General features: G+C 37.1%; 1 protein-coding gene across 1 annotated transcript in view; it reads left to right on the top strand.

Annotated features, from left to right (window-relative positions):
- Positions 1–13,290, top strand: part of sntg2 (syntrophin, gamma 2) — a 159,121-nt gene that overhangs the window by 80,694 nt on the left and 65,137 nt on the right. Inside the window, exon 10 of the mRNA XM_056477691.1 lies at positions 10,141–10,150. Within this exon, the coding sequence (XP_056333666.1) occupies positions 10,141–10,150 (10 nt within the window). The remainder of the gene's footprint in view (positions 1–10,140; positions 10,151–13,290) is intronic.

Raw genomic sequence — 13,290 nt, 5'->3', positions numbered from 1 at the left:
GCAATCTTGAATGTTTAAATCAGGTTTATTTCTTCTAAATGTTCTGTTTTAGAGAACTCTAGCTAATAGATATTCTTAAAACTAGAAATTAACAACCTTTAATGAAGTAACATAGCCTATCATTGCTAGTATCTATTAGTTCACTTGTTAATACTATAGTATGTTGCAGTACGATGCAGTAAATACATTAACATACAATAGTAGACAACAATTTACTGTATTTAACTACCATTTTTTTTGGTAATTTACTGTAAATCCTGTAGTATACTATGTTTTTTTTCTTCTTTTATGTGGGATCTGCCATTGAAATAGGAGTGATTTTGCAGGATTGTCAGATGGAGAAGTGAAATCTATAAATATCCTCTTGGAAACTCAAAGGTTGTGATTGCAGCAGGTGGAAAGCAGAGATTCATTTCTCATCCTTAATAGCTGGGATGCATAATCTAAATATGTATTCACATTCAGACACTTGGATTTTAACCCTGTAAAGCAGGGGTTCTCAAAGGGGCCTGTGAGATCCATTTTTCTGCAGAGTTTAGCTTCAACCTGGATCAAACTCAGCTGTTTGGTAATTATTAGTAGTACTAACAAACTTAACAGTGCTGTATGTAAGTGTTTGACTCCTCTAAACAATAAACATACCATAATATGTTTGCAGATATTTCAGAATCATGCTAAGTGAACATTCTTGTGTATTTGAAATACAATGCTGAAGTCAGATATTCTGCTTTGAAAATGTAGGTTACGTGCCGAAACGTCTGTCAGTGCTTAGGTCATTTAACCCGCCCAATGCCAGTTCATTAATTATCCAATTATATTTCAGCACCCGGGTTGCCAGGTGGTGGAAAACAGCGCATTTCATTCATTTAGTCAGGAGGGCTCTCAAAGTGTGCGTCCGTGACTAAAATGTGATCTCTGGTGGACATTAGCAGACTCCAAAATGAGACGCAGATTCAGAGTTTCACATGAGGTTATCAATTAGCAAATAATATAAATATTACAAATGTAAACATTAGGTGTGCAGGTTACATTGTAACCCCAAGACGAGACGAGATACGCAAGTGATACGCAAATTGGCTGTTTGCACCAGACGAAACACGACAGAAATGTAAATACAGCCATTCAGAAGCACAGAATAGTGCACTCACTGCACTCCGGCGAAATGGTAAGGTTTATAACCTAATTAATAAATATTAAAGCTCATTATTAAATGTAGATGCTGAATTACTGATATGTGTTGGTTTGCACAGTCACAGTTCTGAAGTTCAATTTCAAATGTTTTTTATTTATTTATTGTTTTCCAGATCTGAGGTGAACTATCTGCTGCTGATTTCAGTAGTATGGCAACAAATGTCATGTAAAATAGCTTTCAAACTCCCATTATTAGCATTTAACACTGAATACAGCACATGAGGGGTGTACCTGAGGTGATCAGTTCTCTATCGCTAAGCTGCAAGAAATAGAAGCTGTTACTAATATATCAATTCGAGGTGTTGGTTAGAACAAAAACTCCTTTTAATATGGAGAGTATCCCTTCTGTCATGTGCCGTTGCTTTTATATAGAACACTATTTTATCAGCCTTTAGGCTCGATCGTCAGACATGCTCCTGTTGCTCCTCAATCTGGCAACCTGTGCTTTTAATCTGGCAACCCTGCCATTCCTTTTGATCCAGGAATGCAATACCTAGTTCAACCACTGATTGTCAACCTTAAATACTACACCTTTAAACTAGCTACACTTCAAGTTACTTTTACTTTTACGAAGGCGTATTATGAAATGTGAATAAATGTTAATTTCAAAAGTACAAAAGTGCAACAAATGTAGCATCGCAATAACAAAATAATAATAATAATAATAATAAGCACACCGTAGCATTTTCTTAACAACAACAACAAAAAAAAAGACTTTAATTTGGTATTGAAGCCCTGACACAACACGTTCATTGCCAACTGTTTGAACACTTTATGGATTGAATTATTCAAAATGACATAAATAAATGAAAGACAGAATGAACGATGGATCCATGTTAGTAAGATTTGTATTAAGGTTTATTTTTGGAGGATCAATTGAGATGTCTATAGATTTAGCAATAGATAGCTGAAATAAACTGTTGTAGTATGTTATCTATTGGAAAAGCTACACTTAATCACTTTATTGTAAATGTCTGAGGCACTGTCAAACTTAAGAAAATATAACTAAGCTAGTAGCTGATCTACTTGAAGATAGCTAACACCAACCCTACTTTTAGAATAATTGTACTAACGTCTACCTTCAGTGAGATCTTATCAGCAAATTGACAAATTAACTTGTTATTTTAAGATGAACACTGCAGCAATTTCTGTTTATTTTATTATCAATATAAATATATATACAAACAACAGTGGTATAAACTATGATCATTAGACTTTGAGGAAAATATTTCTTTCCAGAAGCTTTGCTGGATCCATGTTGGTAATATTTTTATTGAGTTATTATTGGAAGATCAATTTTTGATGTGTTTTTGATGCCAATGTGAGATGTCAATTTGATGTCATTTTAACATCAAGGTAGTCAAATGACATCAATATGTCATTTTTGGAGCTCTCCCACAAAAGGTTAATTGGAAACTTTTAGAACACTGTATGAATTCAGTTACTAAATAAATATAAATAAATAACCGAATGAACGAACTAATGAACACACAAACAAACCAGTGAGTAAACAAACAAATAAGCATGAGATGTGTGATGGCAATAGATTTAGCAGTAGATGGCTGTAATAAACTGTTGTAGTATGTTATCTTGTAAGATGACGCTGTGCTGCTTCATTGCGGATTCACTAAATGCACAGTACTTGTTGTCACTCACTACTTGCTTGCTAATGGAAAAGCTATACTTTATCACTTTATCCTAAGTGTCTGAACTACTGTCAAACTTAAGAAAATATAACTAAGCTAGTAGCTGATCTACTTGTAGATAGCTAACCCCAACCCTGCTTTTAGAATAATTGTACTAATGTCTACCTTCAGTGAGCTCTTTTCTGTAAATTAACTATTATTTTAAGATAAAAACTGACTGAAGCAATTTCAGTTTATTTAATTATATATATATATATATATAAACACTGGTATCAAATATGATCATTAGACTTTGAGGAAAATATTTATTTCCAGAAGCTTTACTATCTCTGTTCTTCAGCGGTGGAGTGGTCTTCTCAATCCTCTAAAATATCAGAAATCTTTTAAACCATCGTCATTTGATAATCACTCAGTTATCATTGCATTGCACTCCATTATATGTTACAAAACTGATGTGGGCATACAACGAAGCATTTGAATATTATTATGCTAAGATATTTTATTGGATCGGTTAAATAATCATTACGTAAAACGCTAGATCTTTATTTGCGTCTCAAAGATGAACAAATTTCTTATGACAGGATTTTCATTTTGGGCTGAACTCACCCTTTAGCACCTAATTATGATATTTCATTTTTCCTGAAGGGTTTTCAGCCGAAGGATTTCCTCATTTGAATACTGAAAGTTTTAAATGGGATTTCAAATCTCAGTACAATTCCCACAGCGCTTCATCGTTCTCACAACAGTAAGACTCTTGCAGATTTCACAGCTCTTTTTGTGGCAGTCTCCTGTGAGACGGTGAACTCTGATTGGCCCTGTTACACCCAAAATGTTTTTTTTTTTGCAAACTCTTGTCACTTTCCTTTTTTCTTTGCAATCGCAAGCTGTTTGGTCATCCTTATGCTCAGGGGTAATCAAGTTCAAACGGGCCACGTTTAATACAAATTACAATTTGCATAATAATACTTATTTACGATAATTTTGTCTAACAATTTTAATTTGAAATGCTAATTAAAGGAACATATATTCCCCTTTTACATGATCTAAAATAATTTCTGATGTCCCTAGAGTGTGTAGTGAAGTTTGAGCTCAAAATCCCCCAGAATAATTTATCAGACACCCTAGTTTTTTCATGAATATTATATATATAATTTTTTGGTGATTTTTCTTTATTTATTTATTGTGGTGGTAATTCCCAGCAATTTGTGGACAACTTTCTTATTAAAATAAAATGTGTGTGTGTGCGTGTGTGTGTGTGTGTCTTATATATATATATATATATATATATATATATATATATTAGGGGTGTCAAATTATTAGTTTCTTCTGTGCACCGCGATGCAGACGCGGGCAATTTGGTATCGGTTTCAGTAATAATCATAACCGGTTATTATGTACTGACGTCATTTATCTCATATGCGCTCTGTCGTGAGGGAGGCGAGCGCATGTATTACAACACTACAGGTGCCTACTTAAAAATGTCACTGTGTGTGTTTTCTGGAAAGTCTTTCACTGGCACTTACAGCAGAAGCCCCTATTTCTCTGCGATTGAGGGAATGAAAGTGCTCCATTTCTCTCTCTCTCTCACTGTGGCCCGTTTCACTTTCGTGACTTTTCCTCTTCGGCTGCTGGCGTGACTCTTTTCCTCTCGGCTGTATGCATTCCCGCGGCTGTACCTGTACCTAAGTATATATATATTAATTTAATAATTTTTTTTTTGGCAAAATAATATAGAAAATACCACCACAAAATCAGTCATTTTTATAGCTATATATATATATATATATTCATACATATAATATAGCCACAGGATGTCTAATACATCTTTGCATTGACTTCAAGCGCAAATGATTTACATGTGATGCTTCGTCCATGTCTGCTCACTGCGCAGGCTGCAAAACAATTTTCCCCCCCACTCTCATGTAATGTTTAGATAGTGAGGGCACAGGTTAGACCTCATTTTTTGAGAGACCACTGAAATACATCAGTGCACTGCATATGTAATATCTATAAGTCATTTAAAACAATTAATTGCACACTGAAATTAATTAATTATATGGTTTGGAATTGGATGTTTTATGAGATTATTTACATTTTTGCACTTATTTTGCATTTAATTAAGAATTATGCAGGATCACAAAAAAAATTTAACTTGGGGGTCTGTTTTATAACTCTCTGAAACTGACCCTTGTAGGCTTTGCTCCTAATTGTGCTGTTTTGGTGACTGTCGCTTTAAATTTAAAAGATTGTGCTCCTTTTCAAAAGAGGGCGGAGCTACAAATCCCTGTGTGCCAGCATAGTGGCAGATTCAAAAACAAGACTAACGTCCTATGCTAATGAGGGAGAGATGGTCACTAATGGGTGAGGCTTTCCCCCTCTGATGGCACGTACAAAGGGAGAATGTCAATTAAAGTCTTTCTGCAGACTGTTTTATCAAGTCTGTTATAAATTTAAAAAAATCATTTCGACCAATAGAAGCTGGTTATATTCACACAGTGAATATGTTTATGGTTATATGGTTATGTATGGTATATTGACTTTATTCTTCAATGCGGAAGTGCGATTGTTTTAGTACTTCTGATTTAGTTGCCTATGGGAGAAATGACTAGGAATAATAAACGGCAGGAAAACAGAATTGTCAAACTGTTGCTCTACAAACTAGTGTGTTCATAATTATACAGATAAAGCAGAATAATACAATAAGAAAATATCAGTTTGTAACATCGAGCAGCAGAACGAGCTGTTTAAAACATCTAAAAATGAATGGAAGTGAATGAAACTAGAAGTCTCAGGCCAAAAACATTCAAATGGCTGCGTCCACTTATACGCGGAGAATAAAAATGATTATGCTTAAATTGTTTATAGTTATATAATATGTTTATGGTTATAATACACATATTCACAGTGAATATGGCTATATACACACAGTTGAGTGTGTTAAACCCCTTATAAAAGTGATTTTTACAGAATAGGTCCCCTTTAATATGAAGTCTGTCTGTGGGAATATACATTTATATTATCTATATATAACTGAAACGTTGTTTTTAGAGTGTGACAGACCTTAAAATGTCTTGGTTTCCTGAGCCCTGACTGTCTCCAAAGTAATGCAAATTTTCAGTTTTACAGCACGGCTGTCTATTGTTTTCTCTTTTTGTTCAACTGGTCAGACGGTTTTTGTCTCCAGAACATCATTTGCACACTGTTTTCTGCCTTTGTCTTCGGCTGAAACTTTCAGGTCAAAGAAACCCCTTTTGTTGATTAACTTATGTGGTCAGTAGCTGGGCAGGTTTCTCAGACTTACACGACCCTGCCGACAACACTTCATTTGCATGCTTTGTTTTAGACTGTCCCCACCTACATGAATCACTGTCTATAAAATTTATAAAAACCCCGTGCTCGCTGTACAGTTGAGAGTTTTCTTTCGATGACGCCACAACCACGCTGAGTTCTTCTTATTAAAGGATTCTGCTTTGAGGACTACCGAAAGTTCTCCCTGGTTTTTGGGGCTCTTGTTAGAATTTCACAACAGTTTGGTGCCGTGAGCCAGACTAGAGAAATTCACAACATGTCCTTCAAAGTCGAGTAAAAAAGTCAGCTTTATTGTCAATTTAACCACAAGTACAGGTCATACAGAGAATCGAAATTGCATTACTCTCAGACTTTAGGACCATAACATATGATATTAATACAAAAAGAAGAATTTAAAAAGACATTACAATAAATACAACAGTCATCCAGAAACATGGTTTTTCCTACCACTGCTATGCTGATGACACCCAGCTATACCTCTCTTTTCACCCTGACGATCCCTCGGTTCCAGCTCGCATTTCAGCCTGCCTGTCAGACAATTTCACTCTGGATGAAGATCATCATCTCCAGCTTAACATCACGAAAACGGAAATGCTTGAAGTTTCTGCCAACCCGACTCTACACCATAACTTTTCAATCCAGATGGACGGAGCAACCATCACTGCATCCAAAATGGTAAAAAGCCTTGGAGTAACGATTGATGACCAACTGAACTTCTCTGACCACATTTCTAGAACTGCTCGATCTTGCAGATTCGCACTCTACAACATCAGAGAGGTCCGACCCTTCCTATCTGAAACACACAGCTCAACTCATTGTTCAAGCTCTTGTTCTCTCCAAACTGGGCTACCAGCTAGTTCTATCAATCCTCTTCAGCTGCTTCAGAACGCAGCAGCACGAGTGGTCTTTGATGAACCCAAAAGAGCACATGTCACTCCGCTACTCACCCGTTTGTACTGGCTGCCAGTTGCTGCTCGCATCAAATTCAAAGCTCGATGTTTGCTTACAAAGTGACCTCTTGCTTGGCTCCTTCGTATCGCTCCTCACTTCTGCAGATATGTGCCCTCCAGAAACTTGCATTCTGTGAATGAACGTCGCCTCGTTGTTCCATCCCAAAGAGGGAAGAAATCACTTCCTCCCGAACTCTCACATTCAATTTGCCCAGTTGGTGGAATGAGCTCCCTAACTACATCAGAACAGCAGAGTCACTGCTGTCTTCAAGAAACGACTAAAAACGCAACTGTTTAGTCTCCACTTCCTTCCTAATCTGCACTGTCTCTCTGGCTATACCACTAACTGTACTCTCTCTCTCTCTCTCCTCTCTCTCTCTCCCTCTCTCTCTCTCTCTCTCCTCTCTCTCTCTCTCTCTCTCCCTCTATCTCTCTCTCTCTCTCTCTCTCTCTCTCTCAAAAAAAAAAAAAACATTACTAATGCTTTGCTTCTTAGACTTTACACACCTGAAACTTGTCTATAGCACTTGTTCACTGCTGCTCTTATAGTTGTGTAAATTGCTTCCTTGTCCTCATTTGTAAGTCGCTTTGGATAAAAGCGTCTGCTAAATGACTAAATGTAAATGTAAATGTAAATACAATGACACATATAGTATAATCTAAGAATTTATAGTAACGGTTGTTTTCACATGACGTCATTGATGATGCATGGCGAGATGGAGGGGCAGGAAATGATTCTTCTACATAGGAATCGCAATCAAAATATCAAAATCTTCCTGTTTTATGTTGTTTATAATAGTTTAAAATCGATCAATATAAGAAATGCTGAACAACTTTTATAGACTTTTAAAAGTTTTGCTCATAAATGGAAGGAAGTTCAAGAAAATGTGGCATGTAATAAACCTTTACCAATACATCCATGTGTACAAACTTTTTTGAACGCGATAATTCATTTGACAGCACCAATAAAGATTATATAGATGCCTAGCTATGTGTATAAATATGTTAATGTGTTATATAAAATCAGATACAAAAACCACCACACTTATACAAAATCCAGGAGAATCTTGAATAGACTAGATATCATTAGCATGATAATAGTGAATAGTGAAGGTTTTTTTTCCTCTCCGCTGTGGCCATAGCTTGCATGGTTCAGGATCTATAGAGCTGCGCATCGTTGGGATTTGCTCTTCAGTGTTTGGACTCTCAGTAGTGATTATTAAACCACACTGAACTGAGCTCAACTGAACTGAACTTAAACACTACAACTGAACTACACTGTTCCTATTTACTGTGACCTTTTATGTGAAGCTGGTTTGACACAATCTACATTGTATAAGCGCTATACAAATAAAGGTGAATTGAAATTAATTGAATAATAAACTAGTGCACTGAATGTTCACTCAGCTTGCCGTAAAGTCATATCTCTCCATGTGAACGCCACTGAAGACGTGTCTCTCTCACACTAATAGATTTGTGATTGTGTTCTGTCCGTCGCCTGCTAGTTCGAGCAGAACATTACATTCTTCAGGCAATTTCTGTCCTCGAAAGGCCACGCGTCTCACACATGGCTGGCATTAATTGAAATCATGCCATTTATTGAACTACTTTATTGGAAAAGTTGGAGAGTGTGAAGCTGCTGAAGATGTATTCTGTGTTTTGGGAGTAATGGAGTCTTGAAGTCTGGCATCGTTCAGTGTTTAGTGGAGGATCTGAAAGTTCATATACAGTGCTCAGCATAAATGGTTCACCCTATTTTGAAAATGTACATTTCTCAATGAATAAAGGTCATATACGGTTGAAGTCAGAATTATTCGCCCCCTTTAAATTCTTTTTTAAAATATTTCCTAAATGATGTTTAACAGAGCAGGAAATTTTCACAGTATGTCTGATAATATTTTTTCTTCTGGAGAAAGTCTTATTTGCTTTATTTCGGCTAGAATTAAAGCAGTTTTTAATTTTTTAAACTCATTTTAAGGTCAATAGTATTAGCCCCTTTAAGCAAATTTTTTTTCTGATAGTCTACAGAACAAACCATCATTATACAATAACTTGCCTAATTACCCTAACCTGCCTAGTTAACCTAATTAACCTAGTTAAGCCTTTAAATGTCACTTTAAGCTGTATAGAAGTGTCTTGAAAAATATCTAGTCTAATATTATTTACTGTCAAGCTCCTCTGTCTGGGTGATGTAGGTGATGTCATGTAATTTGCGACAAACGTGGCAAGGTGATGTGACGCTCTCCATGTAGCGAAACCATAGAGCAAAACAGATGGGAAAATATAAGTTTGCGTACTCCTGGTTGGAGAAGGACGAGTTTAGACAGTGGCTGAAGCCTGTCGCTAAAAAAAACACACATGATTTATTATTTCAAGCTTGTTTCTTCCGATCTTATCTGAGTTCTGTTGCACAGCTGTGCTCTGTTGATCTATTTAACTACAACTGTTTATTAAGTTAAAGCTTTGATACTGATTAGAACTTGAAGTGGCGACGAGGTCTTTAAATATTCTGAGAAGATCTTTAAAAAGTCTTAAAAAGGTAGGACTGATTCATATGGATTTATTAATTGTTCCTACTTTTCAATGAACGCGAACTGTCATAGTTAATCAAAGATGCAAACATCAGCTGCGCCTTCAGCAAACCTCCTATACCTGCAGCACGAAGAAGACTTTTATGATCATTTATAAGCATTAAAAGTTCTGTTCTGCAAATATTAGACTGTGTCTCACTTCATCCCAAATGACTAAAAATAATACAAACGATATAAAGCAATGTCCACTGTGCTGAGCGAGAGCGCTTCTGTTACGACTTCATGATGTTAGACTAGGGACTGAAGTGAATAACATTTATATTGTGACAGTTTGTGTAATATGGGAGAAGAACCAAGCATCAAGCAAAATACGGCCAAAAAGAGAATAATTTATTGTACAAAAATCAAAGATAAACAGAAAATAGTAATGAAGAAGAAGAAGAATATAGATAACAACAAATAACACAAAAGGTAAATTATATACAATTTATAATAACAAAATATTTCCCTGAGATGGGTTGCAGCTGGAAGGGCATCCGCTGTGTAAAAACGTGCTGGATAAGTTGGCGGTTCATTCCGCTGTGGAGTCCCCGGATTAATAAAGAGACTAAGCTGACAAGAAATGAATGAATGAATAGCAAAATAATAATAATAAAAAAAACAATAAACCCTGCAGAAGAAGAGGACGAAAGTGGCACTGAAATGAAAGAAAATAACAAAACCAGAAAATCAAACTACCGCAGTATAATCCTTTTACCTGACTAAAAACAAAATAATCGACAGCAAGTTTTCAACAATTACCAACCCAGGCTCATTCTGAAAACGTAGTCCCGAGGACGTTTCTGGAGTCCGCGAATTATGTAGCCGGAGGCACGTATGGCTGCATTTCATTTTTTAAGCGGACGTTGCGGGGCGGTATGACGCCGTTTCATTTTAGCGCTCGCCGGCTGACTGCTTACCTTCGTGTGGAAGGCTTTCCCACTGCAACCAGTTTGTCCGGTTAGCTCATCCTGTTCGTCGGCGGACTCGAAACGCAGGGAGGAGCTGACCACGACGCCGATGACCGGGTTCGGGTGTGGGGAAGAGCGGTTCCAGAAATCAGGTAAGACTAAATCAAAATCTAAGAAATAAAGCGAAGGAGTTCATAACAGGGTGAGAATGTGGTAAAATCTGAAAACGTGGTTAAAAAAATAATTGGTGGAGGGCTTTTCTTCGGGTCAATCGGTAAAATTGGTTGGGTTCAGTGAAGGAGGAGGGTGGGTCGCCCAGTCAATCATTCAGCCAGTCGGACAGATAGACGTTCATTCGACAGCGGCCTCTGGTGGGTTCACACGAGAACAGCACGGGCGCTAACGACACTCGCGGGAGACGTCTGAGAAGCCAAAAAGGCACACACAGCGGCCTCTCGTGGATTTGCGAAAACCAAAAACTGCAAAAATACGTGTCTCCCGGGACATATTTCGCAGTCTCCAGAAACGTCCTCGGGACTACGTTTTCAGAATGAGCCTGAGTTGACGTTTACACACCCTAACTAACCTACTCTAAACTTAACCAAACAGAAAAATACAAAGCCAGCGCTCACTCTAAACCTGGCGTGTCTATACACCTTTTACCTAACTAAAAACAAAAGTTTCACTAGGTGATGTAAGGATGTACGTGGTGACATCTACCTCTCCAAATCCCCCTGGAGAAAACAAGAATATCAGCAAATAATCTCAAATGAAGAATAAAGAGGAAATTAATGAAAATAAACAAGATGGCAATAACAACTTTGGCAAAGCAATATTAAGCACCAAAAAAACAATAAATAACGGGAGGCAGATTAAAACAAAGAACAAAACAGGAACGCAAAAAGCCTCTGTCCCACTTTTTAAAAACCTGGCGACCACTCAGATTGGCGGCAGAAGCCTCCACGTCACCGAAGATAATGATTGACTGATCCTGCAGCCAATAACAATTCGAAGGGGGTTGAACTGTAAAACCGAAAGAGAGAGAGCAAAAGAGAGAGACACGCGTGCAAAATTCCTTGAGCGTAACAGCTTCTCTTCTGTTAAACTGAACAGTCGCATTATCGATGATGTAAGCGTGCTCCCACTCGGAAACAGTGTGAGTGCAGGCCGTCGAGGGAGAGGGGGGACAATCGAGCTTCGGCACGGTTCAAGGCAACTGCGCCTAATGTGAGTACACACTTAAAGTGGTTTCTAAAATAAGTAAAAACTGCTTTTATTGTAGAAATAAAATAAAAATGAAAGAAATGAAATAAAACAAACTAGACTTTCTCCAGAAGAAAAAATATAATAGGTAATACTGTGAAAGATTCCTTGCTCTGATTAACTTAATTTGAGAAATATTTAGAAAGAAAAAAAAAATCACAGGAGTGTGAATAATTCTGACTTAAACTGTATGTAAAGTCTGGTGTTTTGATGGAGACGGTGGCTTTGTTGAACTGAACCAACAGCCGTCATTAAACATTCGGTCCAGTGAATCAAAGTATGATTTATCTGCGAATCACAAGCGCTGAAATGAAATGTTTAAAGAGCACATGATGTACTATTGATGGTGAAGTGCACTTGACAAGCTGCTCTTCAACAGATGCGATTCATCCCTCAAATATATATTGATGGCTTTACACATTTAAAACAAATGGAAATGAGTGACGTGACAGCCAGCTTGAGTTCAGACATTTGATGTCACTGGGAGATTTGTGTAGTCTGCTTTGTGGCCGTCTATATGGAGAGACTGACAGACTGACTGATTGATGTATTGCAAGATTGTATAGTTTTAATGGCATAGATCATCATTCATTTTCCTTCAGCCTAGTGCCTTATTTATCAGAGGTCACCACAGTGGAATGAACCGCCAACTATTCCAGCATATGCTGCAACCCAGTACTGGGAAACACCCATACACACTCATTCTCACACACATACGATACAGCCAGTTTAGTTTATCCAGTTAAATTGTTAACTCAGTTTAAAAATGTAAGTTAGGTGGACGTGTTTTTGAGCTTAGAGTTGAATTTACTCATAAAAAGCGATTTAACTGCATGTTTGGAACTATTTGTTGAATTAAAGTGCAAATATCAATTGAGGAGTCTATAGAAGTTTGATTTCATCTTCATTTCTTCAAAAGTTGAGTTCACTTAACATTTTAAAGCAACCAGTTGCAAAGACATTTTAAGTTATTAAGCTTCAGTGGTTGAAGTCGTGCCAAACTATAGTATACTTTAAACAGCTTTTCAGTCAACTTAAAAAAAATAATTTGGCACAATTTTAACCACTAAGCTTAATAAACTCTAAGGGCCCTATCATACACCCGGCGCAATGTGACACAAGGCGCGATGCAATTGTTGTTTGTTAGTTTCAGCTTGGTGCAAGAGTCGTTTTGACGTTTCGCAGCACGCTGTTTAAATAGCAAATGCATTTGCGCCCATATGTGCGCCCATAGGCGTTCTGATCTAAAAAGGAGGCGATTTGAGGCGCATTGCTGGCACGTTGCTATTTTGAGAAACTTTAATAGACTGTTCAATAGACCAGAACAAAGCCGGTCTATTGTCAGCGCTGAGGCGCGTTAGTTATGTGCTTCACTTACACACTGCTTAATACACACAAGATGTAGAGCAATACGCAATATCTTTACAATGAGAATAATTAAAGGATTAAG

Source organism: Danio aesculapii, chromosome 17, assembly GCF_903798145.1.
Source record: "Danio aesculapii chromosome 17, fDanAes4.1, whole genome shotgun sequence".
Lineage (NCBI taxonomy): Eukaryota > Metazoa > Chordata > Actinopteri > Cypriniformes > Danionidae > Danio > Danio aesculapii.
The sequence above is the reverse complement of the archived record's forward strand: the minus strand, read 5'-3'. Positions and strand labels throughout refer to the sequence as shown.